The 25,628-nt window shown below is 45.1% G+C and overlaps 1 protein-coding gene across 7 annotated transcripts in view; it reads left to right on the top strand.

Annotated features, from left to right (window-relative positions):
- Positions 1–24,854, top strand: part of LOC135373411 (zinc finger protein 436-like) — a 34,805-nt gene extending 9,951 nt beyond the window's left edge. For 5 of the 7 annotated variants that reach the window (XM_064606621.1, XM_064606620.1, XM_064606619.1 and 2 more), the window contains one exon: positions 22,245–24,854. In XM_064606621.1, coding sequence (XP_064462691.1) covers positions 22,245–23,842 — 1,598 coding nt within the window. In that variant the 3' untranslated portion in view covers positions 23,843–24,854. The remainder of the gene's footprint in view (positions 1–22,244) is intronic. The other 2 variants (XM_064606623.1, XM_064606624.1) reach the window with 2 other exon arrangements.
- The last annotated feature ends 774 nt before the right edge of the window (positions 24,855–25,628 follow it).

Here is a 25,628-nt window from a genome sequence, read left to right as displayed (position 1 = left end):
GGACAATTTTTAGTTCAGGGAACTTTATTTTCTTCAATTGGACTGAAAAGTGCCAAACGAACCTCACTTTTTTTTTACAGAAATATGAAGTCCTCCACGGATAACCACAGACCCAACAAAAACTATGCACAGTATCGCAACAGAAATAGTCGAAAAAAATCAGTGAAAATTACGCTTTTGCCCTGCCTGCTTGAGTTTCGCAAAGAGCACGCTGTAGGTGCATGGAGAGGAGGAAGTGTCCCTGCCTCTTGTTTTAACTTTCGTTCCCATGCTTTGACCTTGATGCTGGTGACTACCGACTTATCACAAAGAAAACAAAATAACCGTCTTATCACGAGGAAGGAAAAAGAAATCAAGGCGGGGACACTGCCTCCTCTAGACGCACTTGTCGCCCCGCGTTTTTGCGAAAATCAGGGCGGTGCTAAAGCGTAATTTTAACTAATTTTTTTCGACTATTTTTGTTGCGATACTGTGCATAGTTTTTGTTGGGTCTGTGGTCATATGTGGAACACTTCATATATTTCTGTAAAAAAAAAAGTGAGGTTCGCTTGGCAATTTTCAAAGTTCAGTTGAAAAAAAAAATTCCCGCAATTGAAAATTGTCCAAGGCCTTCCTCAATGGTGGCAAAAGTGTTCAGAAGGTAATTGCCGAAAGTCCCACAATCCTCCGGCAAGTACATCTCCAGTTAGAATTTTTTATCACCTTAGGTGAAACACCCTGTATTTGAATAGTCCTGAAGCTGTACACGTAAGGTTGGCACATGGAGGGCATAAAAAGAGTGAACGTAGATGGGTAGAAATCCAGCGAACCGGTAGAGATGTAGGAAGGGAGTTGCCTCAGGACAGAAGCCGCCAATATTTCGAACAGAGACTGTTCTTCTTCTGGGCCCAGAAGAAGAACAGTCTCTGTTCGAAATATCGGCGGCTTCTGTCCTCAGGCAACTCCCTTCCTATAAAAAGAGTGAGCGCTATATCAGCTATCAGCCTCCCTTTGTTCGCGGTGCAAAAACAGACAGGTACATGTTTTGGGTCATCCCACACGCAACCAGACAGGAGTGTCGCAGAGCCTGGAGTGTCGAAAGATGGAAAATCCAGGGAACCGGCATCAAAGAATTGGGCGTACGTCAAATTCAATTCAATATATTTATTAGTCATCTCTATTAGAAAATACATACATATTTACATACAGGTGGAGAACCCAGTAGGAAACAAAATCCCCGTTAAAGGGTTCTCCATAGTGATTAACAAATACATCAAAGACAGTTCTCCAAGCATTAATACACATTAATTCGGCATCACACTTTTAGAAGGCTTCTGAAAACTGGTTAGAAGACGCTAACAGCAGCAGTAAGAAGGCTAAATGTACACAAAAAAGAGATCCGCATAACAACTCATTACATAGGTAAAGAAGATAGTAAGAAGTTTTAGTTTGGAGTTTAAACGCTCTGGGGCTAGCAGTCCTCCTTATTTTAGGTGGTAAATGATTCCACTCGCATACACTGCGGAAAATAAATGAATGCTTACCGTAATTAGTTTTTGTTCGTGGTAGATTGAGCAGACCCTCCGCTCCAGCTCTGCTTTGATGTTTTGCCTTCAAATGGTTATAGCTAAGTGTTTCTGATTGTAAACAGCCGGTAATATACGACCGCGCGATGAGTAGGACGTTATGGGAAATTACTTGTTGAATACTTAATATTCTGTAATTAGTCATCACAGGAGAAACAGGGAACTGCTTTGGTAAGCGAAATATAATTTTTATAGCACGATTCTGCAACACCTGCAGTGCCCGTAAGTGAGAATTATAAGTAAGGCCCCAGACTGGGGCACAGTAAGCGATATGGGAATGGACAAAAGAAAAATATAAGCTTAGGAGCACTGAACGAGGAAAGCATTGTCGTGTCCTGACAAGTGCACTAATGCCATAAGAAATTTTGTTAGAGATATGTGTAATATGCGACTGAAAGCGGAGGTGCTTATCGAGCACAACACCAAGAAATTTTGCTTCATTACTAAAACTAAGTAGCGTACTGGTGATAGATAGTCGGGACGAGAGAGTTACGCGACGCTGCGGGGAATGAAATAGCATACAAACAGTTTTGTCAGAGTTTAACTTCAAATGATTGCTGCCACACCATTGCTCCAAACTATCTAAATCAACCTGTAGTCTACCCATCAGTTCTTCTGTATTCTGGCCTGTGATAAGTAAGGTAGTATCATCAGCGTACAAGAACACATCGGAATGTACGATATGATTAGGAAGGTCATTTATGTATGTTAAAAATAGGAGAGGCCCTAAAATAGATCCCTGAGGAACACCGACGTTGAGTGTCGTAGCAGGCGATAGTGCGCCATCATATCTGACAACTTGTGTGCGGTCAGCAAGATAACTACGTAGAAGGTCATGGGCGGGTCCACATATTCCATAGCTGGTAAGTTTTGACAAAAGGGTTCTGTGATTCATGCAATCAAAAGCTTTGGAAAAGTCAACAAATACAGATAAAGCAACACCGCCAGAATCAATTGATTGCTTGACACGTTCGATGAAATTTATGAGAGCAGTCACAGTCGACAAACCGCTGTGGAACCTGAATTGTTTAGCGTATAGAATGTTGAAAGATTGAAGATAACTCATTAAGCGGTCATGAATTAGCCTTTCAAGGACTTTACTAACAGCAGGTAGGATAAATATTGGCCTGTAGTTTTTAATATAAGAGACATTCCCCCTTTTATAGATAGGCACAACAATTGCCCTTTTCAGTGCCACGGGAAATCTGCCCTGTTGAAAAGCTAGATTAACAATGTGTGCCAGAACAGAGGAGATTAAAGTTTTGACAAGTTTAAGGTTCAACACAGATATGTTATCATAGCCAGCCGATGTATTGCGCAGCGAAGATATGGTACGCAAAACTTCAGAGCAACAAGTAGGACGCAAATAAAAAGATTGAGATGAACGCTGAAAGACTGAAGCGGAAAATAAAGTGATCGAAATCCCTGTTGAAAAATAAACTCCTGTAAATAAATGTTATCGGGCTATAAAATGCACCGTTGTGCGCGGGAAACTGCCAAAGTGCACTTAGACTAACTGAAATGCAAACATCGGACTGTTTCTAACCTGATAATAAGCTAACCAGTGTGCTGTTCCATTGCGTCCGCCCGGCCCCGCTCCGCTAAGCCTAAGCTGCCAAAAATGTGGCTCTCGTTTGCTAAAACGACTTGGACAGACATAGAAATTTCGTGAGTTTGTGTGATAAATAGTGATGTTGGATTTTTAAACACGGCATATCACTGTACGAAGCAATCGAGCATTGTCGTTGGTTTTCCTTGTTTCGAGAACGCGAATTCGGGTTCCAAAAAAGATGGTTCCTCGTTGCGTGGGTAGAAATAGTGGTGCAGCGGTCGCTTGATCGTTTTTTCTTATTGGTTCACCTGTTGGTTCACAAAAAAAAAAGAGAAAAAAGATAAAAGTTAAAATAAATCAATTAATGAAAGAAAGAGAAGAACAAAGAAAGCTGCAGTTGTAAATGCTGTTATCCTAAGTTCCCCAACCCTTTTTCAGGTAATAATTGATGTCGAATAATAAACATTTTTAACAAATAAATCAGTCAAATAAATAAATGACATCTTTGGATGATGCTTACTGGGTGGTGCTCCTATATCGCATATCGTATTTCCTGTATCGTATTTTCTGCTATTGTAGGTCAGGCACAGGCTTTGCAGTTGTTCTCTCATACTTTGGATGTCGATGAGCCGTATCTCCAGCAGAAGCGGAGTTGTACGGGCCATGAGACAATGAATAAATGGGTGTACAGCTTTCATTGTACATAAACATCGACACAGAAAAGATGCAGGGGACAACTGTAAAACCCGTGTTTGGCCAACTGTCGAACTACTAGCATCCAGAGGACGATATCACTAGCGAACTAGTGCAGCGAATTATATCGATTTTGTGTTGCCCATTGAATGGAATTTCAAATCAGGAGAGCGAAGGGTAACACTTTGTCGGCTGTGATGTGCTCCATCGGCTAGCTGCAACTACGACCCTGTATTTTTGGCAGCGTAGGTGCCTGCGGGACAATTTTTTCCGTCCACACAACCCGGGACCTTTTTTTTTCTTTTACCCTGCGAATTTCGAGATTGTGGATTTCGCAGCCGGGAATATCGAGGTCCTCCCGAAAACTTCAGAAGTTTGGAACTGACTGAGGCGTGCACTCTTAGCGAAAAGAAAAGGAAATGGCGAATTATTATTATGAGAGGCGACGGCAGAATTTCTAACATTTTTGCAGCATTACGAACATTACAGCACAATCCTGTTGAACGCTACTGTAACGAATGACTGTAAATTCCGGCTTGCACTAACCGGAAATACGAGAGATTCTCGTTAGCCTTATGAAACAGTTCAAACAGTTGACTGAGTCAGTGCAAACTCGAACCAGCAAAATGGGCAAATTGACGTTTCACGTGAAGCTAATAAACTCGGCACCATGCGCAGAGAGAGAGAGAAAAAAGGAGAGGATTGTTGGTGTCCTTTCTCTTTACATAACACAAGCACGACTATGCAAAATATAAAACCCCGAGATCATCCCCGATTATCGAAAACCCCCGATTATCCGCGTTCCGATAGTGAGAATGATGATGTCTATGGCATTGGATGATGAGTACTGGACGAAGTCGTCATTCTCAAAGGATGCATGGGATGGAGAGCCTCACATGGAATCACTGGGTACGTTGTCCTTGGGGAAAAGCTTTTTTGGCTCAAAGCCGAGCTGGGGGGCTCAAATGCAGCTTTAGAGCTGGGCAAAATGCTTTTGCACTCATAACTCGTTGACAGTGTTCTACCTGTGCTGTTCTTCTTCTTCATTGACGTGATCCGAACTGGCGATTTTGCAAAAAGTTTGTTTTCGACGACAGCTCTGATGTGCAGCTATCAGATTTTGTGTACCAGTCAGTATCATAATGGAATGGGGTAAACTTTTAAGCAGATGCGCTCTTCTGCAGAAAATTGGCAGAGTTGGCTGCGCAGACACAGAGGTCCTTTATCCAACTTCGCGTTAGGGCAATTTTTGCAGACTTTCACAGCATAACTGCGAAGGGTAACCATGCATGTGACCGAAGGAATCAAGTGTGATGCCCAAAACGCACTTATGCGGGATCCACATCGCGCGCAATCGTGATTAGGCAGCGATTGTGATCGCCCTCAGGTGCGGACAAAGCGAATCTTGGCGACAGTGATCAACAACGCAGACGCTTGTCCCCCGTTCGCGAGCATGATTATACACACACTTCAGGGAGGGTTGGTGCAGACGCAGAGGCTTCAGGCGGGGTCCCATAGCCTCGATTTGAGCAGCAGCAGCAGAGCAGCAGCGACACGAGCGGTGCCATAGCTCTGGGCGTGAGCAGCAGCGCTGCCGAGCTGCAAAAATTCCCTGCTGCTCCCGTATCGGAATTTTTGGTTTCTGTGCTGCCCTGTTGCTCTGCAGCCTGAATAGCCGGTCTCGCAAGCCAAGGAGGTTGGTTGGTATTGTTTCTGTTCGACGGTGTTTAGGGTTAGCAGGGTGGAGAGTGACGGCAGAAGGTTTGTGTCTGGTTGTTCTGTGAGTTGTTTCTGAAGAGCAGTGATGGCCAGTAGTTAACTACATGTAGTTAAACTACTAGTTAAACTACCTGATTGTAGTTAAAAAGTAGTTATCAACTACTTGCAGAAATGTAGTGGCAACTACTAGTTAAACTACTATTTTAAGTAGTTAACTACAGTAGTTAAGTTACTGAAGGCGTCAACTACTTCCGATTTTGCCGCAAGCTTGACGGCACGATTGTGCTTCCGACTTTTGCCTTGAGCTACTCGTTTGTTGAGAACGGAGGTGCAGAGCAACTATGTGGGGCATGTGTACTAAATCTTCGCTTTTAATTAGAGGTGTGCGAATATTGAAATTTTTGAATACGTATCGAATACGAATATCGACAAAATTGTCCTTCGAATATCGAATATCACGTCACAGGATAACGGCTTCTAAGAGTTAATTAAGTTAATTAAGCCCCGGAAAAAAGCATCGTCACAGTTGTGTTCTGCTGATGATAGGAAAATGTCCCAAGTGCTAATGAGGAATATGTATTAATGTATTGGCTTAGCATAGAGCATACATGCTTATATGCACATGTACTGTAAAATTATTTTTACAATGAAACAGTGTGCTGTTCTCATGAGGCAAGCTGAAAACTGCAAGCAAAAACTTTCATTTCAAAAATCTTTCTCGCGAAATCTTTCTCTCGGAAATCTGCGCGCGGGCCTCAAACTTTGTCGCGCCGGCGACGACGCGCGTGAGTCGCGAGCAAAATCGATCTATGAAGGTCGGGCTCTAGGCTATATATGCGTCTTGCTATCATCTGTAACAACAGTTCGCGCAGTTTCAAATGACTGCAGCATTACGGTCATCCTAGTTGGCGCTTTCATACGGTCGCAGAGCGCCGGAGTTGGAGAAACTATGTCGAAATATCAACACGTCGCACTCCTCGATTATCGCCGTCATCGAACGCGACCATGATTCTATCATATATCGCTGATAACCACAAATCGAAACCGAAAAAGACGCATTCGAGACGCAGGTTTTGGCTGTGCATCCAATGGGACGCTGAACAGCGGTGTTCAGCTCACCGTCAACAAAATTTCAATATTTAACCGTAATTTCACCGAACTGTAGGCCTCACACGAATGTTCAGAGTTCGCTAGCAATCCACTAAAGCCACGACAGTGCTGACGATGTATCAAACGTACCGCGGTCTCGATTTTCGCTAGGGCGGACTCTAAAATGGCGGCCGCACACAACTGCGTACTAGTTTCGGTTTCGGTTACCGAACGTATAGCAACGCATTCGCGAACGAGCGTACCTCGGAAACTCCGCGCGTAGCTTTGCAGCTGTTCTACTATGCATGTTCGTCGCCGCAACGTACAAATTCCAGTGCGCAGCCCGCAACAGCTTCGGAATAAGCTGCTGTGATATGCGAAAAGAAATCGAATATTCGAAAACTTTGAATATTAAATTTTCAAATACGAATACGAATCGAATATCGCAAATATTCGATTCGTATTCAAAATTTCGATTATTGGCACACCTCTACTTTTAATGCTTGTCGAGTGAAGTCTCATATGCTGTGGAATAATTCTGTAACTTAGTTTATCGCGTAGGCATAGACAGAATCCCGCCGCAAGCTTTGTATTTGACGATCGTAGCAATGACTTGAGCAAAAGTTCATTATCGCTTGTGATTCATATTTAGGTGCCCAAGAACACTACAAGGGATTGGTGATGGTGGACAACGTTAAGTAGTTATAGATGTAGTTAAACTACATTGCAGTAGTTAAAAAAGTAGTTTTAACTACTCCCCTGAAAAGTAGTTGAACTACTAGTTAAACTACTCAATCCCAAAGTAGTTAGTAGTTATAGTTAAACTACTGTAGAAGTAGTTAGTGGCCATCACTGCTGAAGAGTGAAGACCCCCCTATCAAAAAATAATGCTGGTGGACCACCAGGAATTCTGATGGCCAATCACATTTTTTGGGGGCATCTGGTGGCCCACTAGGCATTCCCTGATTGCACCTGGTAGACCACCAGGCACTCCCTGACTGTACCTGGTGGATCACCAGACCTGTTCTGTGGCCCCTGATTGGTCACCAGGTTGATTCTGACAGCCCCTGGTTGGCCACCAGGACGGCTGGGGCAGCACTTGATGGACCACCACACTTTTTACAGAAGCAATCAGGTGAACCACCAGCTGATTACCTTTGATGTGAACCACAAGACATTGATAGTAAATGATTGCACACCAGACTGCCCTGAAGCTGGAACTGGTTTTTGGTGTGGTATAGCATCACGCTGTAGACTGAGGTGTCTTAGCTGCCCTTTCAAATCTGTGTTATAGTCATATGCACTCGTTCCATGGCGTTAGTTTTGAATTACTATTGTGTGAAATCCTGAGTGGTAATATGTGTCTGCCCACAGATGAAAATGTATATCAAGTCCAGCAAATACGCATATATGCACATGCACGTCTGTGGATGTACATACTGCACATCAGGGCTGGTGGTACATTCAGCCGATCAGAGCTGGTGGGGCATTCAGCTAGTCAAGGCTGGTGGAATCAGGGCTGGTGGCCAATCAGCCCATCAAGGTCCAAAAACACACCAGACATCAGCTTTGGTGGCCCAGCAAAAACTGTTTTTCAATAGGGCCGGACACGCTTGTGATTGCCAGTAGTTTGGAGCGAGTGTTCAATCATCGGGACTGCGTGAAGTGCGCTTTCAGGACATAATTCAGTTCATAAAGTTCAATAAAGTGCTCGACCGAACCTACGTGATACATATGTTGTATACCAGAGTTGTAGCTAACATGTTCGCTTGTTTCCTGGAAAGTACTTCAAAACCCGTGACCTGGTAACGTACAAGCAAATTACCTTCATGTCCATGCTGTATGAAAACCATGCCGACCACATTTCTTGTGAGGGTCGACGACTTGCTAGCTAGGTTGTTGTAAATGAAACTGACTCTTGAAAAGGGTTTGATAGATAGAAAATGTTCAGGCTACAAAAAGGTTGGGAGAGATAGACAATGAACTTGTTACCTTATGAAAACAGGCAGAAACTAGTGATGACTAGCAGAAGAGGCCTTTATTTTCGTTAGACAGCTTTATTTCACTAACAGCTAGGGTTGCCACCTTTCGTAGTGAAAAATAACGGCTGAGGGAGAGGAGGTGGAATAAAGGGAAAGGAGGAACGGCTCGCAGGAAAGGGAAAGTGTGTGAGGGGTGGACGAGCAGACACGCACACACAGAGAAAAAGCGAGCATGCTCGCTCAGGATAATACGACTGAGGAAACATATGTTCATGTGGGTGTACCCTGTTACCCACTCTTCATAATAAAACTTTTGAAATCCACGCTAAGAAACCCACTCTTCAAACTCCATCCCTTTGAAATCCACGCTGTCAAAATAAATCACATTGGGTCTATGCAGTCCAGTGTTAAGCATGGTTTCACGTGAGAAAATCAGTGTTTAAGAAGGTCACACTCCAGAATAACGAGTCTTTATGCAATTCTGTGTCGTATTCAGCATGTATCTCTCAATTATTCATTAATTTAATTAAGTTATAGACGTAAACAACTACGCGTATGAATACTAGGAAAACAACGCTTCAGCGGTTCGGCTACCATTGGGAACGAGGCTATCTGAGAAAATGGAGTAGCGACCGAGACGTTTGGTTCGTATGGTGTTGCGGATGTGCTGCATAAAAAGGATAATCACTGCAAGCTCTAATAAAGCATATGTTTCGTCTGCGGATTTCGTCAAGTATTTTTCAGACGTGTAACGACTTGGTGTGCGAACACACGTGCAACTCATGAAGGAATTCATGGGTGAAGTGACATTGATGCAGTCGTAGCTGTTTTTTGACAGGAAATCGGGTAGTGAAAAATGTCCAGGATGAGCAACATATAAAACGTACCGCAAAACTGCTGTGTCAACCATTTGTCACGACGCTAATCACGTAAACATCATTTAAATGTCTCTTGCTTTCCTCGGCCTTAGGCTACGAAGAACCGCTAATGTTATGTTTGATAGGAGTCGCGAAAAGCGGTTCAGCAAAGTAAAAACTGTGCCGGGAACACCGTCATAGGAGGGAGGTGTTTAATTAGATCACAGTGAAAGGTAGCAAGGACTGTTACTGGTCATGTAGAAAGCAGATCTCGTTGACCAACAGATCAATGGATTGTACAAATTGTCTTCCTGTCAATGGACAACTGACGTTTTCTTCCCTTCTTTACTGAGAAATTTTGACCCAGAGTTTGGTTTCTGAATGCCACAAAACACTTCTCGCCAAGATGGTGCACTGTGACTCAATGGGGCATTTACAGCTCAGTGGCATTACCACCTTAGGCAAGTTGACTGTCTCAGATGCTGTCACTGCAGTGCTGTAGAAGACCCAGAGCATATTCTTCGTCATTGCCCACACTATCAAGCTTTCCAAACTGCCATTTTCGGATCCCTTAATAATCTGGACTCCTGCTCCTCTCTCAAAAATTGCTTTGCCTATGGCTAAATCGAGCCCACGAATGCATGTTTTCAAAGCTCTTTTGACGATTTTGGACTCCATGGGACATTATTTCCTTCCTCACACCACCAGCAGCTATGGGGTAGAGTATCGCCCCTGGCGATGAAACTCACTGTCCATCTCAAAATAAAGTTGACATTGGAACGGTTAACTCCATTTCTTATAATGTTACTGAACCGCATCTGCAACTTCTGTGAGGTGATTTAAATCACTCTTATAACTACATGTTCTGTGTAAACTAGGAATGCTGGTTTGTGGGTGGAGTGGCTAGTTTGCCACGGTACCACAAATAGGAACACAAATGGCGGATTAATCTGCTACAGAATCTGGGCCAAGACGATGAGCACTTGGAATGATCACAGTTTATAGTACCATGCAGAGGAAGATAGAGTAGAATACCTTCAAATTTTGTACCAGTTTTTCTGAATTAGTTGTAATTATGTTGCAGCTACATAGGCAGCAGTTAAACTGCTACTCACAACTGCCAAAACTTCATGCTAACACTCAATTCTTTTTACAAACTTTGGTTGGTGATGTGATGAATGTTTCGGTGACGGTGACTTCTGTAGGGCCGGTTTCACCAACTCTGGTTAAACTGTACCAAGATCAAGGGTTGGCAATTCTTGAACTTAACACACACTTCTTTTTTTCCATCGGTGATGTGGTAAATGTTTCAGTAATAATAACTCCTTTAGTGAAGCAGAGAGTTTAATGACCGTTCATCTTAGTTCAGATGCTGAAAAGGTTGGTGAAACTGGATCATAATGTAGCCTCCGTGTTCTGGTGCTGTGCAATGGTTTTTCAAGGGATTCAAACTACGAAAAAAAGTTAATAATAAAAAATTCTTGGCATAACTATTTATACCTACCTACATACAAGTCCCCAACAGCACTTAAGAAACTCAACAGAATATAAATGTCATCATGACATTGGTAGACAGACTGATACCGAAACAAATCGGAAGGGGAGGGCTGGGTTCCACGAATGGGCACTTGTTCGCTGTCCCCTCTTGAAAGAAAAGTAGGACCAAAAGTCGCATGCCCTTTCAGAGACCACATAATCCCCTCAAGACCGTGCCTTTTAGGCGCGAACTTGTCCGCCCCTAGCTTTGAGCGTAGCTCAACTGTACCACATTGGTGGCGCTGTTGAACAGTACGATGTCATTTGTTTACAAACCAGAAGAGATCTATTGATGCGGCAGGGTATGAAGTCTACATACTTCTGTGCAGTTCTGTCTATTTTGTTCAGCTCTCTGTGTTTCCTGTGCTACTTCTGCATTTCGTGCTCATTCACCATACTCAAACCACAATATGACAATATGTGTTGCCTGTTTGTTTAGCCTTTCACAAACTTATTTATACATACTGCAGCCATTATTATGGCTACATGGCAGGAGCGAGCAGTCTGCAAAGATTTGTTCAAGGTATCTTCCCTGTTTCCACCACCAATAGCATTCTGTTTGGCAATTGTAGAAGGCAAAAAGCTGTACTTAAAACGTTGATACCTGAACAAAGAGCACAATATTCAGATGATGTGCACAGCCTAGTGAAGAGGATCCTGAGAGGACAAGGTATGGATCCTCTAAGCTGATCCTTCGCATACTGTTTAGTGATAAACCTAACACGGCCCAGGACGCATACTAATCCCCCTGTCCCCCACTCCTTCCTGCTGTCCTCTCTCCGTCTGTCCACATCTGTACGCCGCTCATAGCCACAGTTGCTTCGCGGCGCTAACAAGCAATCAAAAAAAAAAAAAAAAGATAAACCTAACAGCCTTCAACTGAACCATTTCCAAACCGTTTCCAAGGCACTTTGCACAAGGGTTTTGTACGCCAGCAGCGTAGTGTCTGCGAAAGGTAGTTTTCGTGTGCACTTCAAGAAGACATTTTTTTAAGAGCCTTAGACGACACGTAACTAATATGTGATTTCCACTAAAGATCGGAAGAAGGGTGCACACCTAAATACCTGAAACCCTCAACTCAATTAATACTAGGACCAAAATTACGAGGGAATATATTGAGGTTTGTCTTGTTCACAAAAGATATCATTGCACACTCTACAAAGTTCATCTGTAGTTGCCATGGCGTACATCAATCATAAACACTGCAAACGACTCATTCAGCATAGTCGGTCTGCGGTACGGAAAGTTAACCGCATCATTGCCCATTGTGAGCATGGCCATGCATCAGTGCTTGTGGCTTTGCATTTCTCACTAGTTTCTTTCATCACTTTGTTATGAGATGACTAATGCTTTGCCAATTCAACACGAACATAATAATACTTTGGAACAACTTGTTTGCAAAGCATACGTACTCGTATGCACTTCCTTTAGTCGCTCCAGGAGTCTTTCTCTCCCGTAACATATCTCAGCAGATGCAGCATATCATACAGGTAACACAACTTTGGCACAATATTTGCTTGATATATCCAACAAGCAGAGATATCAAATCTTTGTGCCAAAATGGTGTGCCGCATGTCTGTGTAAAGACGAGTCGCTTAGATGGAATAGGTATAGCAGCTTGATGTTGAATGCAAGAAGTTAATGTTTGACAACATATATGTCATGGGTTAAATAGAGCAGTATATCATACACATCAGAAGAATGCCAACACTTCAGTGCTTTACATTTACCTGTTATTCCAATGTTTACTCTCCCTTCTGTTGGAATTATGCATTTCAGTATCATTTTTGTATTATTGAATTTCAATTTGGCAATCCTTTCACATGTCTTGTGACAGGTTAGCAATGTAAGCAGTGTTTATGTGCCTCTCACAACCTGCATCTTCATGTGTGAGGCTGTTTTTGTGACAAGAGGGCAAGGGTGCCGGCAACATGGCACATGTTCACAAAATACAGGACCAGAGAGACACACACACAAAAAAATTTACAGCATAACATAGTCCCAATCATTTTGTCGTGTCCGTTTTTCTGTGTCGTCTGTTGTACATTTGTTACGTTTTTTTCGTGTGTAGTTTCTGGATTTTAAGCCCAAGAGCAGTTGCTGTAGAGGATGCTGAGAACATGCGTATATTTTCTCATTCTCACATTATGCTGTAAGCAGTGTGAAATACAACTCAAAAAGACTTTAACGAGAGAGAACTTGTCCCCAAGATAACATCGCAAAGAAAAAATAATTCTAAACCATAATGGATTCCTATCCTATTTAATGGTATAGTATCAGATAAAAGTTATTCAAATAATATTAAAGAAGTAACCGTGCAAATTATCAGTCAAACAGTGAAGCTGGCTGCAGTACACTACAATGTGTCACATGTAAAAATATTAGTATACCTCAGTGTTTCCAAAACTGACACACCACTTGGGGAAAAGAGAAAGCACATGAAGTGACCGCAATATGCGACAAAACCAAGGAAGCTATCTGCAATATATTGAAGTTGTTTTACAAAAATATAAGTTCAGTTCAGCGCACAAACACTCGGGAACCGAGCTAACGTGCTTTCCGTCAGGTCCGTCGCATTATTTCTCACTGTATCATGACGAGACCCCCCGAACCTACAGCATACGTCACTTGCGCACAGTAGTGTAACATTTATATTATTGTACAGGGTTAGTCTAGCAAACGTTACACATTTCAATCGCATCGTAAAAATAGAAGACGGGGTTTAGCCTTCCCCAAACTTTGAAGACTGATAGCCATTTGTCTGAAGTTTTATTGGAATTGTTTTGTAAGCACTATGGTCATGTAGAAAGAAAATTAAAAATCAAGCAAAATCTCGCCCCATGCATTTTCAGTGGCCTATCTCACGCAAACACCGCCATTTTTTCTTGTGTCTGCTTCACATTCACATCACCTCACACAGGCGGCGCTGCCTAGAACGATGTGACATTTCCATTCTGACGTTATGCACCAATCCTCTTCTTCTGAATGTTGACGCCACCTGTGTGTGGTGAAATGAAATTCAAGCGCACACAGGAGAAAATGGCGGCTTTTGAGTGAGATTGGCCATAGAAAATGCATAGCGTGAGATTTTGCTTGATTTTTAATTTTTCTTCTACAGGACCATAACGCTCACAAAAAATTCCAACGAAATTTCAGACAAATGGCTATCAGTCTGCGAAGTTTGGAGTTGGCTAAAGCCCGTCTTCTATTTTTACGATGCAGTCGAAATGTGTAACGTTTGCTAGACTAACCCTGTATATGTGTCAGGGCACACACATGCACAGACGAGGAAAGATATCAGCTCTGTAAACAGTTTGGTGTACACTCCAGAAATCGAGAACAACTGATTGCCGATTTCATGGGCGCGGCCATGCGAGTCGAGAAGGACAGTTCAACAGAGGAGCAAAGGTGAACGTGAAGGTGGCGCTAGTAGTGGGCGCAACAAGTTCCACTTCAAACGATGTAACCCCCCCCCCCCCCAAACTTTCGCTCTGAGGACCCCACCACCCCATCTTACGTCCGTAAGTCTCATCTGAGACAGATTTCATTTCAGCTCTTTTACCGCAGAATGAAAATGCACCAGTTTAAAAAGTAGTACGTAGAAGACGAGTAAAACACAAAATTCACCCGAATGGGTACTGTCTACGTGATACTGTACGTGCATACCTACTACGCGGAGAGCGTGACATGCCATGCGTATATGGTACAAGAAAACGCAGATTTGCTCTCCAGCAAAGGACACTGCCTTGGTTTTGGTCAACGCAGGGAAGCCGTGGAATCTATCCTGCAGCGAGGAGTTCGCTGGTACGTCAGATGACTCGTGAAGCTTATCTGGCTGTTTTTGCCTCAACCATAGCTAGAATAATTGACAGAGCGTATGGTGCAGCAATAAATGCCATTTACCAAAGAAATCAATGTACTTTTAACGATAATATGAATTATAAAAAAATGAGGGAACACGTTATCGCTCGCTCACTTCTATAAATTTGTCTTACCGCCTTTAGTGAAACCATCAACAAGCATTTCAGTTTCTGCTGCACTAGTGCGAGCGTTTTCGCCTCCAGGTAATCAAGAACGCGGGATAGCCTTCCCCATCTGCATTACAACGCGCACCGTCAATTGTACGAGTCATTGCTTGTGGATCCTATGTTTATATATGCCGTACTTCTCAATCACTAAAGGCTAGTTACTAGCTCCGGTGGCGCAGCGGTAACGCGTGCGCTTGGAGACTGGGAGGTCCGCGGTTCGAATCCGCGGGCCGGCTGTGCCGTCTGGGGTTTTTCCTGGGTTTCCCTCAGATGTGTAATAGGCGTATGCCGGCACAGTTCCCCTGAAGTCGGCCCATGGACGCAGCTATCCTCCTTCACCCTTTCCTCTCCTCCTCTCCACCACCTTTCCCCTTTCGAGAAACATGCCGCCTAATCAGGCAGGCAGACCTCTCGGGTTCCTCCCAACGACACTCCTCCTCCTCTTCCTAAAGGCTGGTTCGCACTGTCACGTTTACGCTTGCGTCTACGGGTTACGGGCGCTTACGGTGGGGGTTGCCATGACGACGAAGAGACGGCGCCCGCAAGATCGTTTCCGCAAGGAGTTGAAGCATCTTCAACTTTTCTCCCGCAAGCTCCGTAACCGTAAGCGCACTGGCCAATAGGATGGCAGAAAAGTTCGGATGCCGCGCAAGCGTTTTGTCTCGCGCGTCTCTTTGCAAAGATGGCGAAAACATTCGATGTCTTAGAAGCTCATATTCTCCTAGTTGAGAAGTTTCCCTGGCTATGCAATAGCAAAAGAAGCGACTACAGGGATGCCACGAAAAAAGAAAACTCGTGGATGACAATTAGCATAGCAGTGGTTCTGTCAGGTGATATCTTTACTCACTGAATCTGTCCGAAGTAGCAAGTTGTACGTTGCACTGTCGACGATGGCGTTAAGTTAAGAACATTAACGGTTAAGAACATCGTCAAGGAATATCTGATTGTCTTCCAAAGCAGCCGGCACCGGGGTGCTCGACGCTGGACGCCATGCCACTCTGTGGCTCTATTTCGCTTTTCTTCGGAAGGATGGCGCTCCTCATTGGAGGAACGCAGTGCCGTGTATGCCAAAGGGAGTCTGGCCATTAGGAGGAGCATAAAAAAGGGGCTCGACCTGTCAATCAAATTGAGCGTTTTTCATTGGCTGCTGTTTTCTATGCGGGCCGCCATGACACCAAAATTTTCCCGAAAATGGCGGCGTAGCTTGGAACGGCGAAGCGAGGATTTCATGACAATTTTTTTTTTCACAAATTACGTCAATTTTATTCCGTAAGTGTACATTCTGTTGCAATTATCTTGCAAATCACCTTTAAATTACGCTCCAGTGTCGATGTTTACCTGAAAATAATATGTTTCGTCGTCCTTGTTAGTCCTAGTAACGACAGCGATCACAGGCAAATAGCGAGAAAAACGCTACAAATGGCCAAAAATTTTCATTTCATGACATACTTTTATTCATATACACACCTCTGCCCGTTCTTGGTTCAGTTTTGTTATATTTCATAGTTGAAATACCTATAATACCGGCAGTCTGTGCCAACTAGCGGTTCTGCCGGCCAATCAGTTCTGCTAGCAAGCACTTCTGCTTCTGCTACTTCTGCTATTCTGCGTCTTCCCGGCGTGCCCCTCACCATCCAGATGGCGCCGTTAAAAGTGGACGCAAAATCCATTATGTTGCTAGGTCGTCAGGGAATATCCTATTCAATCTAATCCAATCCAGTTTCAGGAAAATGTCGCCACCCAGTTAATACAGGTAATATATAGCTTGGATAGCCTGGGGTTAATAGCGAACTGTATTTTGGCTCGTGATTGGCCAGAGAGCTCAAAAAGTGGGTGGAGCTCCAGGTATAGGCATGTTCCATTAATGGCCAGACTCCCTTTGGCATACACGGCTCTGGAGGAACGTAGGGAGCCTCCATGGGTGGCTGCGGCTTCTCCGCTTTTCAGAGAGGCCGCCTTTCCTCCTCGCCCTTCCGCGGAGCGCGCAGTTTGACTCCCAACTTGCTACGCGCTGCCCATTGCCGGCTGTGCATTTTGCGCGTTCGAGGGGCCATCCGGCACATATACACGCAAGTGATTGCATTTCTTCGGTGTCTTAGTGTAATTGTTCGTTTTGGGAACAAATATCGCAACTCATCCCTCCGGAATTTTAAGTCCAGCGTGCAACAAGCGTGTCAGAACTTCCTCTATGACTGCTGAAATTGGTCGTTCCATGAGTCATTTTCTCGGGTAATACCAGAGTTCAAGTGATTTTTTTCTGCGTGTACCACGTTCGGGTAACAGTTCTTTTGCATCGGAATTTACGCATGAAAGAGCTCCTTTTTTCTTTTCTCTATTTCTATGAACCGCTGCTAGGGCTCAGTTCATCTCCGTATGGCTGGCATGGGGTCGTTGATCTGTCGCCTAAAGAGCTAGGTCGCGAACCGACGTTCGCTCTTGTTTAAATAGTTCCTACTTGATTGAGCAAATACATTCGTTGGTGGACGAAGAGCGTGCGTGGAGATCTGCAGAGCGCGTTGCTCGTATGATACATCGTGCAGCGAAATGCCAGGGTGCTGTGTGCCCAAGTGTGCCAATCACTCTCGGAAAGGTGCGCGTTTGTATCGCTTCCCAGCATCTAAAAAAGCGGAAAGATGTTTCGCTCGCGCAAGTAAAGAGAGCAGAATGGGAACCAACAAGGAGCTGGTGCGTGTGCGAGGTAAGCAAGCACCTTTGCAGCGCGTACCGTGTATTCTGGTAGCTCAGTGGTCATTTACGTTAAAGAAAATTAAATTGCGTTAAATCTCCGCAAAGCCACAACAAGCTTTCGTGAACACGTACGTGGTGCAATGGATCTTCGGTATAGTTCGGGCAGCGTGAGAAATGTGCTACACGTTTCTTCGTACAAATGTGAAGAGGCATTCGTCTTTTATTCATAATAACGTGGACAATAATCTTCCGACTTGTAACCAACACAAAGAAGAACTCCGTCATGTAATCGTGGGCAAATTTGTACAACTGCGATTAAGGGTACAGTTGCGACAGGAGTATGTCGGTAAAACCGTCGTTTTCAAGCACAACGGCAGCTGGCGTTGCACTTGAATGAGATGTTATAATAAAATCTGGTTGCAATTAACGTATTTCTGTTGTCTATACACATTCCCATGTTTACCATTGTAATTCGCTGGTCGAGACGCGACCGCGTGTGCAGGTGCAGTGACGAGTTTAGACAAACGTTACAAAGCATTAACAACATATTTTACAACCCATGACCTACTAGCATATATGACAGTTTTGCTACACTAGTATCCTTCATTCTGCTTTTACCCGCTTCCTGTCGCGAAAAATCGAGAAAAACGCAACCCCGCCGCTGACGCCCAATGCGATGTGGGAGTCAAGATGCTGGCGCTCGTAGCAGACAACGGAGTTGTCGCCTCCCTGAAAAGGGGACGCACATGGAGGCTCCCTAGAGGAACGGAGCGCCGAAACGTAGTAATGTGAACGATGGAGGAACGTAGCCGGCAACGAGATGGGTACTACGTAAGCGCAACCCGTAGCCCGTAAGCGCGAACGTGGCAGTGTGAACCAGTCTTAACTCCATGTCCCGCAGTGCTCCCCTTCAGGTCAGGTCAGGTCAGGTCAGGGTAGGGTAGGGCTCGCTCCCCCTTGCCGTGAAGGATTTCTGACGCCCCTACGGATAATCAGGGAAGTAGAATAGTGCGAGCGAGGTATTTCCGTAATGGAAAACCTGAAACGATGCACTACAAACAAATGTTACCTCTGTGGATAATAATTTGAAGCATGTAGATGTGAAGGATTCATCTCATATCTAAAATGAACATGAAGGAAGATTGCCAGCAATTGTGCTCTTTCTGTTTCTCGAACGAAAGAAAAACAGCTCCATTAAAAAAAAAGTTCATCTTACAGTAGAATCTCGATGATACGATCACGGATGATACGAATTCTTTTCCGGTCCCGGCCGGTATGCCTATTCTTCCCATGTATTAGAGTTCGGATGATACGAACGCGTTATCTTGCTTTTACGGATGATACGAATGAGAGGATGCGACAGAGGTCGTTCCCCCGTGACGCCAGAGCGCGCGAGTCATGCTGCTGCGTCTTTCGAAAAGGGAGGGCGATCCTCACCATGAACCCCCTTACATCATGTAGCGCAATCCAAGCAATGACTTTCCTTTTGGTGGTGGTGGTGGAGATAAGATCAAAGGGATTGAACGGCCCGGAACCCTATCACCTAATCTTTGTTTTGACCTTTTTACCCCCCTCGCAACAATAAACCGCGAAGCTGTGTGACATCGCTCTGGCAGAAAACAGCGACCAGAACCCCAGAACACGTGGAGGGAACATATCAGGACAACTTGTGGCAACATTACGCGTCACCATTCCGCAAGTCGGCTTCACCTAACGCAATGTGAAATTCGCTTACCGGAGTTTGTGGTGCAAAACTCAGGTTTAACTTCATGATTAGACACCCATTTTGATTTGAAATATTAACGGACGTGGTAAAACCCGCCAGTGTCTTCCAACAGGAAGTAAGACTTACCTGTTCACTTGAAGAAGTAGTGCCACAACATGCTTGCAAGCTTGAGATAGTCCTGCTTTGTATGAGCAGTTTGCCTTAGCTATTTTGCATGTACATCCCACACGTATTTCAATGTTTATGGTGTGGGGTTCCCCTTTCACAGAGCTGGTACTCAAACAGATGCCGTGCACATTAATACGGTTACTAGTGCAATCTTTTTTGCCGAATGCAATCAAGTGCCCCGCCAGCAGCACCTGCTCGCCTTCACGAAAGTTCCGTGTACATTTTGTGGCGTCAACGAATGACAGAACTTCTGTTAGAAACAGCTGCGGATGCGCCGGCGACACAAACACGCACAGGGGTGGCATCCAGTGTATTGCTCCGTAGACGGAAGCGTGCTGGGCGAACGGCAATGCATCCTGGACAGGTCCTGGTCGTACGTCACAGCAAGCGTCAAGGCACACGTGACGTTCAAGATGGCGGCGCCCGTGATCGGCGGCCAAACCGTTTGTAAACAATGCGGTTGTTGTTTCTGGACGACGTTTTGGATGTTTTTCGATCACGGTAATTATTTTTATCCGATAATCTCGCAATGAAAAGCGCAGTTTTACACATAAAGCCTCGTATTGTTGCCAACTTCCAAAGATGTGATGAAGACCGTGCGCTAGGACTTACCGAGCCGATGCGATGTACTTTTAAACTAAGGTGAAATGGGCTACCATGTTGCGGAAGAAGCACCGCATAGTTTACGCTGGCAAAATACGGTCATCTCTTGGTGTTATGACGGCAAAAATATGTCGGTAAGCGGCAAAACGACAGGTAAACAAAGTCACATGACCTCAAAATGACGTTTTCTATGACGTGCGACCAGGACAAGATGGCAGTTTTGCCAAAAGCACCCGCTTGAGGGTAGTTACAACAATGGCGGGTTTGTGTCACCCCTGTGCAAACACGTCCCCCGTTTCGTCCGCCATCTTCGATGCGCTCGTAGCGACCCCTGTAGCCCGTCGAAGGTGCGAATAGCATTGACCATCACACAAAATTACCACGAGATTTGTGAGGACTCGGGCGTTGACACCAGCGATATGTGTCTGGGCAGTGCCTCCTCTATTACTCAATGCCTGTCCATCTGCAGATGCGCCGAGTCGCTTCCCTTTCCCGCGGAGGGCACGTAGAGAGCGCCACTTCCCTATACCCCTTGTCGTCTGCTATGCGCTCTTGTCTGATTTCGATAAGCGCGGTTTCGAACGTTTCGAAAAATGCGGTACTGCGTACTGCCATGTTTTTTACTTCTGGGACCAAGAAAAAGGAGCAAGGGGTATCGTTTCACGAGGTGCCTGCAGATCTCGCGTTACGAAAGAAGTGGTAGAAAGTGATAGCGAGGAAAGATTGGGAGCCGAACACTACTTCCAACTGTTCCGATGTGTGCAGTAAGCACTTCCTTGCGAGTGATTACAAAGAAAACATCAAAACACGAACATGTGCGGCAGGTGACGTCAGCGCGCGTCAGACCTGGGTGTAGGGTAGTGGCGCCGTCAAACGAGAGAACGTTAACTAATACGCATGCGCAGTACGGCACCTCTGACCAAATGGAAAGGCATTGAGTAATAGGAGGCGCTGGTCTGGGAAGCAGAGACGAAAGCAGTGATTTGGAGCGTCTGAGCTCTTCGGGCAAAGAGGACGATGACAGTGTGGCTCGTTTAGCAAGCAGTCGTGACCGGTGTTCTGTCAACAAAGAATGACCCGCCGTCTGCTGCTCGTTGGTCCCTATTCATTCTCATGGGCATTCAGGAAGCATTTTGATATTTCGGGAGTTGATGAATTTACCGAATACTTTGAGCTTCCTACATTTGTGTATTCTCTCTGTCACCTTTTTGCAGAATGTAATATCTCCGCCATCTCTTTACATAGAGCAGAATTTTTGCGCCAGCCTCTTTTGGAATGCCACGTACTGCGAAGAAAAAAAATACCAATTTAGTGAACAAAATTAGATATTTTTCAAAAAGTTCGAGGGGTTAACTTTTTAATCGGGATTTCGGGCACAAGCGACAGGGCAGGTTGAGTGGACCATCCTAGTTGCAAGCCGTACTTAAAGTCTAACAGATCCTGGAACACGCACGCGCTTGAAAATAACCATCCTCGAATTTTGATATGCAAATGAGCCGAAGCCATGGTGAGGGTGGCGAAAAAGAGAGCTTATGTTCTGCGTGCACGCCAGTAACGAAATATGAACGATTTTTTTCCAATCTACTCGAAAAGGCTGAGCTAGTACATCGTTGGCTAGTTTTGGCTGGAATGGCTCAGCTGTGTCAAATGCGCATAATGACTCGGAGGCCCTTCCTGCACATTCACATGATGGCGGAGATATAACCGTGCATATTAAAGCATAACCTAATTATATGACACAGAAACAAAAGTGATCATACAGGAAAAGAAACAGAAAGCTGTGACTGTCTCGAATTAAGCTCAGGTTGTTCCGTCCGAAAGTCCTACTCTTCACTTCTTGGCAAATGCCGGAGCATGGTGCGAGCTGCTTTGAGCTTGTGGCCTCAATCGTGGACAATGGGGATTATCTGTGGAGTTGGAACGCAAACGGCGTGACAGGGCTTTGTGAATGTGGTGCCACCTAGTTTTTAAAAAATCCGGAGTCGGAGATGCTTCTCGTCTAGTATGCCCTCGTAATGTCAGATTTGTGAAATTTCAGACGCAAGAGACTGCACTGATACGCTCCATATTCAGGACAAGCCTAGAGGCACTTGTGATCAAGGATACTCTGGTTGCGCTTCTTCAAGTGCACAGTTCAAGATCAGCACAGCAACAGTTGTACTGCAGCTCGACAGCACTGCACTAGTCACTATGAACGATCGACACGCTGAGCAACATAGAGACCAGAGCAAGCCATGTGCACTTGCACGCATGTCGAAAGTCAGCCTCGAATGCCACATGTTTGAACACTGTCACAACGAGTCTGAAAAGCGTCTCACTACTACTCCATCAGATGTTCAGGTGGGAGGAATGGGTTCTGGGTGCAGCATCTGTCCCTCTGCATTCTCGTGGTCTGCAGGTGACAAGAACCACATAGCTCCAGAGTTCAGTATGAGCGGGAACCTACAGCAGCACAAGTGGACAGATTCATCCAAGAAGCCGTACAAGTGCGATGTCTGCCCTGCGGAGTTCATCCGGATTGCTCACCTGCAGCAGCACAAGCGGACACACACAGGCGATAAGCCATACAAGTGCAATGTCTGCCCTGCTGAGTTCAGCCAGAGCGGGCACCTACAGCGTCACATGTGCACACACACGGGTGAAAAGCCATACAAGTGCGATGTCTGCCCTGCAGAGTTCAGCCAGAGCGGGCACCTACAGCGTCACAAGCGAACACACACAGGTGAGAAGCCATACAAGTGCAATGTCTGCCACGCAGAGTTCAGCCGCAGCGGGAACCTACAGCAGCACAAGCGGACACACACAGGCGAGAAGCCATACAAGTGTGGTGTCTGCCACGCAGAGTTCAGCCTGATTGGGCACCTACAGCAGCACAAGCGGACACACACGGGTGAGAAGCCATACAAGTGCGATGTTTGCCCTGCAAAGTTCAGTCAGAGCGGGCACCTACAGCATCACAGGCGGACACACACGGGTGAGAAGCCATACAAGTGCGATGTCTGCCACGCAGAGTTCAGCCGCAGCGGGAACCTACAGCAGCACAAGCGGACACACACGGGCGAGAAGCCATACAAGTGCGATGTCTGCCATGCAGAGTTCGGCCTGATCGGGCACCTACAGCAGCACAAGCGGAGACACACGGGTGAGAAGCCATACAAGTGCAATGTCTGCCATGCAGAGTTCAGCCTGATCGGGCACCTACAGCAGCACAAGCGGAGACACACGGGTGAGAAGCCATACAAGTGTGATATCTGCCCTGCTGAGTTCAGCCAGAGCGGGAACCTACAGCGTCACAAGTGGACACACATGGGTGAAAAGCCATACAAGTGCGATGTCTGCCCTGCAGAGTTCAGCCAGAGCGGGCACCTACAGCGTCACAAGCGGACACACACAGGTGAGAAGCCATACAAGTGCGATGTCTGCCACGCAGAGTTCAGCCGCAGCAGGAACCTACAGCAGCACAAGTGGACACACACAGGCGAGAAGCCATACAAGTGTGGTGTCTGCCCTGCGAAGTTCAGCAGAGGCTGGAACCTACAGCAGCACATGCGGACACACACGGGCGAGAAGTCATCCAAGTGCGGTCTCTGTCCTGCAGGCTTCAGACAGAGTGCAACTTTGTCACGTCACAAGTGAACACACACGGGTGAGCAGACATAAAATTGCAACTTCTGTCCTGCAGTGTTCATCCACAACACAAACTTGTGGTGTGAAACATGTGCAGTCTCTGTCCTGCAGAATATCACAAGCAGACACCCTAAGGCAAGAAGCCAAAAAAGAGAATTCTCTGTTCTGCAGATCTGAGGCAGAGCACAAACCTGCAGTGCAACAAGAAGACCTACATGGGTGCGAAGCCATACAAATGCAACCTCTGTGCTGCAGAGTTCATGTAGAGCAGGAACACACAAAGTTAGAGAAGAAGCTGGTAGAGCTGGTTCAGCCAGAGCAGGAAACCTGTGGCTTAACAGGTAGTCAGGACACACTTGTGATGGCAACCATGCAAGTGTACAGAGGCCGCGTACACGTTAAAATGCACCAGCCCTGGGCTGTCTCGTGTCCTGAACCCAGACACCTGAACACCTGAAGAAGCACATATGCTACTGCACAGATAGGGGAAGGCTGTACGTATGCAATCTGTCTCCCGCCGTATTTTACTTGTGTTTGACATTTTGAAACTCGCACGCGTGAACAGACTGAGAGTCAAAAGCGATGTGTTGGGTGGTGACACATGTGAAACGTAGAAAAAAAGAACAGTACAGAGAAACAAACAAACAATGAAGGGACACCCATACAGTGTCCCTCAACTGCTAACCAAGGTTTACTTCCATGAACAACATGCATTGCATTGTTTCCCTTTTGCCTTTGTGTTCCTTTATTCCTCTTTATTATTATGATGAATGCTTCTTTCATGCCCTTCATCTCCTTAAACGATAACATAAACAAATAAATCAACCCAAAGAAATGAAGAATACTTCTACAAGAAGTGACAACTTGTATATAAGAAGAATCCCGACAATTACCTTTAGCGTTACGAGCATCTGTTGTGGAATGCGTTCCAATTTGTAACAATTTGTGAATGACATCTCAGGAGAAATCACGAAGAGACAATTGTGTATGGTATGAGAGATTAAAAATTGTGACCTCGGTCTCTAAAGCGTTTGTTTGTTTGTTTATTTATTTATTTATTTACCCTCAGGGCAAGAAGCGTTACAGAGGGGAGCGGATTGCAAGAGGTTACAACAACATGATAGTAATACGAATATACTGCGTTAGGAGATTTCACATTTGGGTAGCATGATCGCAGACAGCGGTTTTAAATAAACTAATGGATGGAATCGATGTCAGACAACCAGGAAGGTAGTTCCAACTTTTCTTTTTGTGCCGAGAGGGTTGACTGGACACTGACTACTGGAACTACCACTAAAACAACTACTACTCCACAAACTTGACGTTACCACATTATTCTCTAATTCAGAATGATATCTAGGGCCCAGAAATATTCAGGCACCAAAAACGATTGAAGCAGGCAGGCATTTCTTTATTTATTTATTTACCCTCAAGTCACATGGAATTACAGAGGGGAGTAGAAATAACAAGGAAGCAAATGAAAAAGTACAAAGTTACACATGAAATACTACGTCGTGGAGTAAGGAACGGAATCTTGTTGAGTCCCGGACCACTGCGATGGCCGCAAGTAAGTCATTCCACTCACTAGCTGTCTTGGGAACGAATGAGTTCTGGAAATGATTAGTTCGACTAAAGGGAATGAGGACTTTTTCAGGATGATCCAAGTACCTAGATATACGGTGAGGAGGAGAAAAAAGAGAATACCCGGGGAGAGTGTCATTATAATAGATTTTATGAAACAGCAACAGACGAGAGAGTTTGAGAGGGGTAGAGAAAGAGGTGGTAGAGAGGCACG

This window comes from Ornithodoros turicata, unplaced genomic scaffold (assembly GCF_037126465.1).
Source record: "Ornithodoros turicata isolate Travis unplaced genomic scaffold, ASM3712646v1 Chromosome24, whole genome shotgun sequence".
In the NCBI taxonomy this organism is placed as follows: domain Eukaryota; kingdom Metazoa; phylum Arthropoda; class Arachnida; order Ixodida; family Argasidae; genus Ornithodoros; species Ornithodoros turicata.
This window is presented reverse-complemented; position numbering and strand designations above follow the sequence as displayed.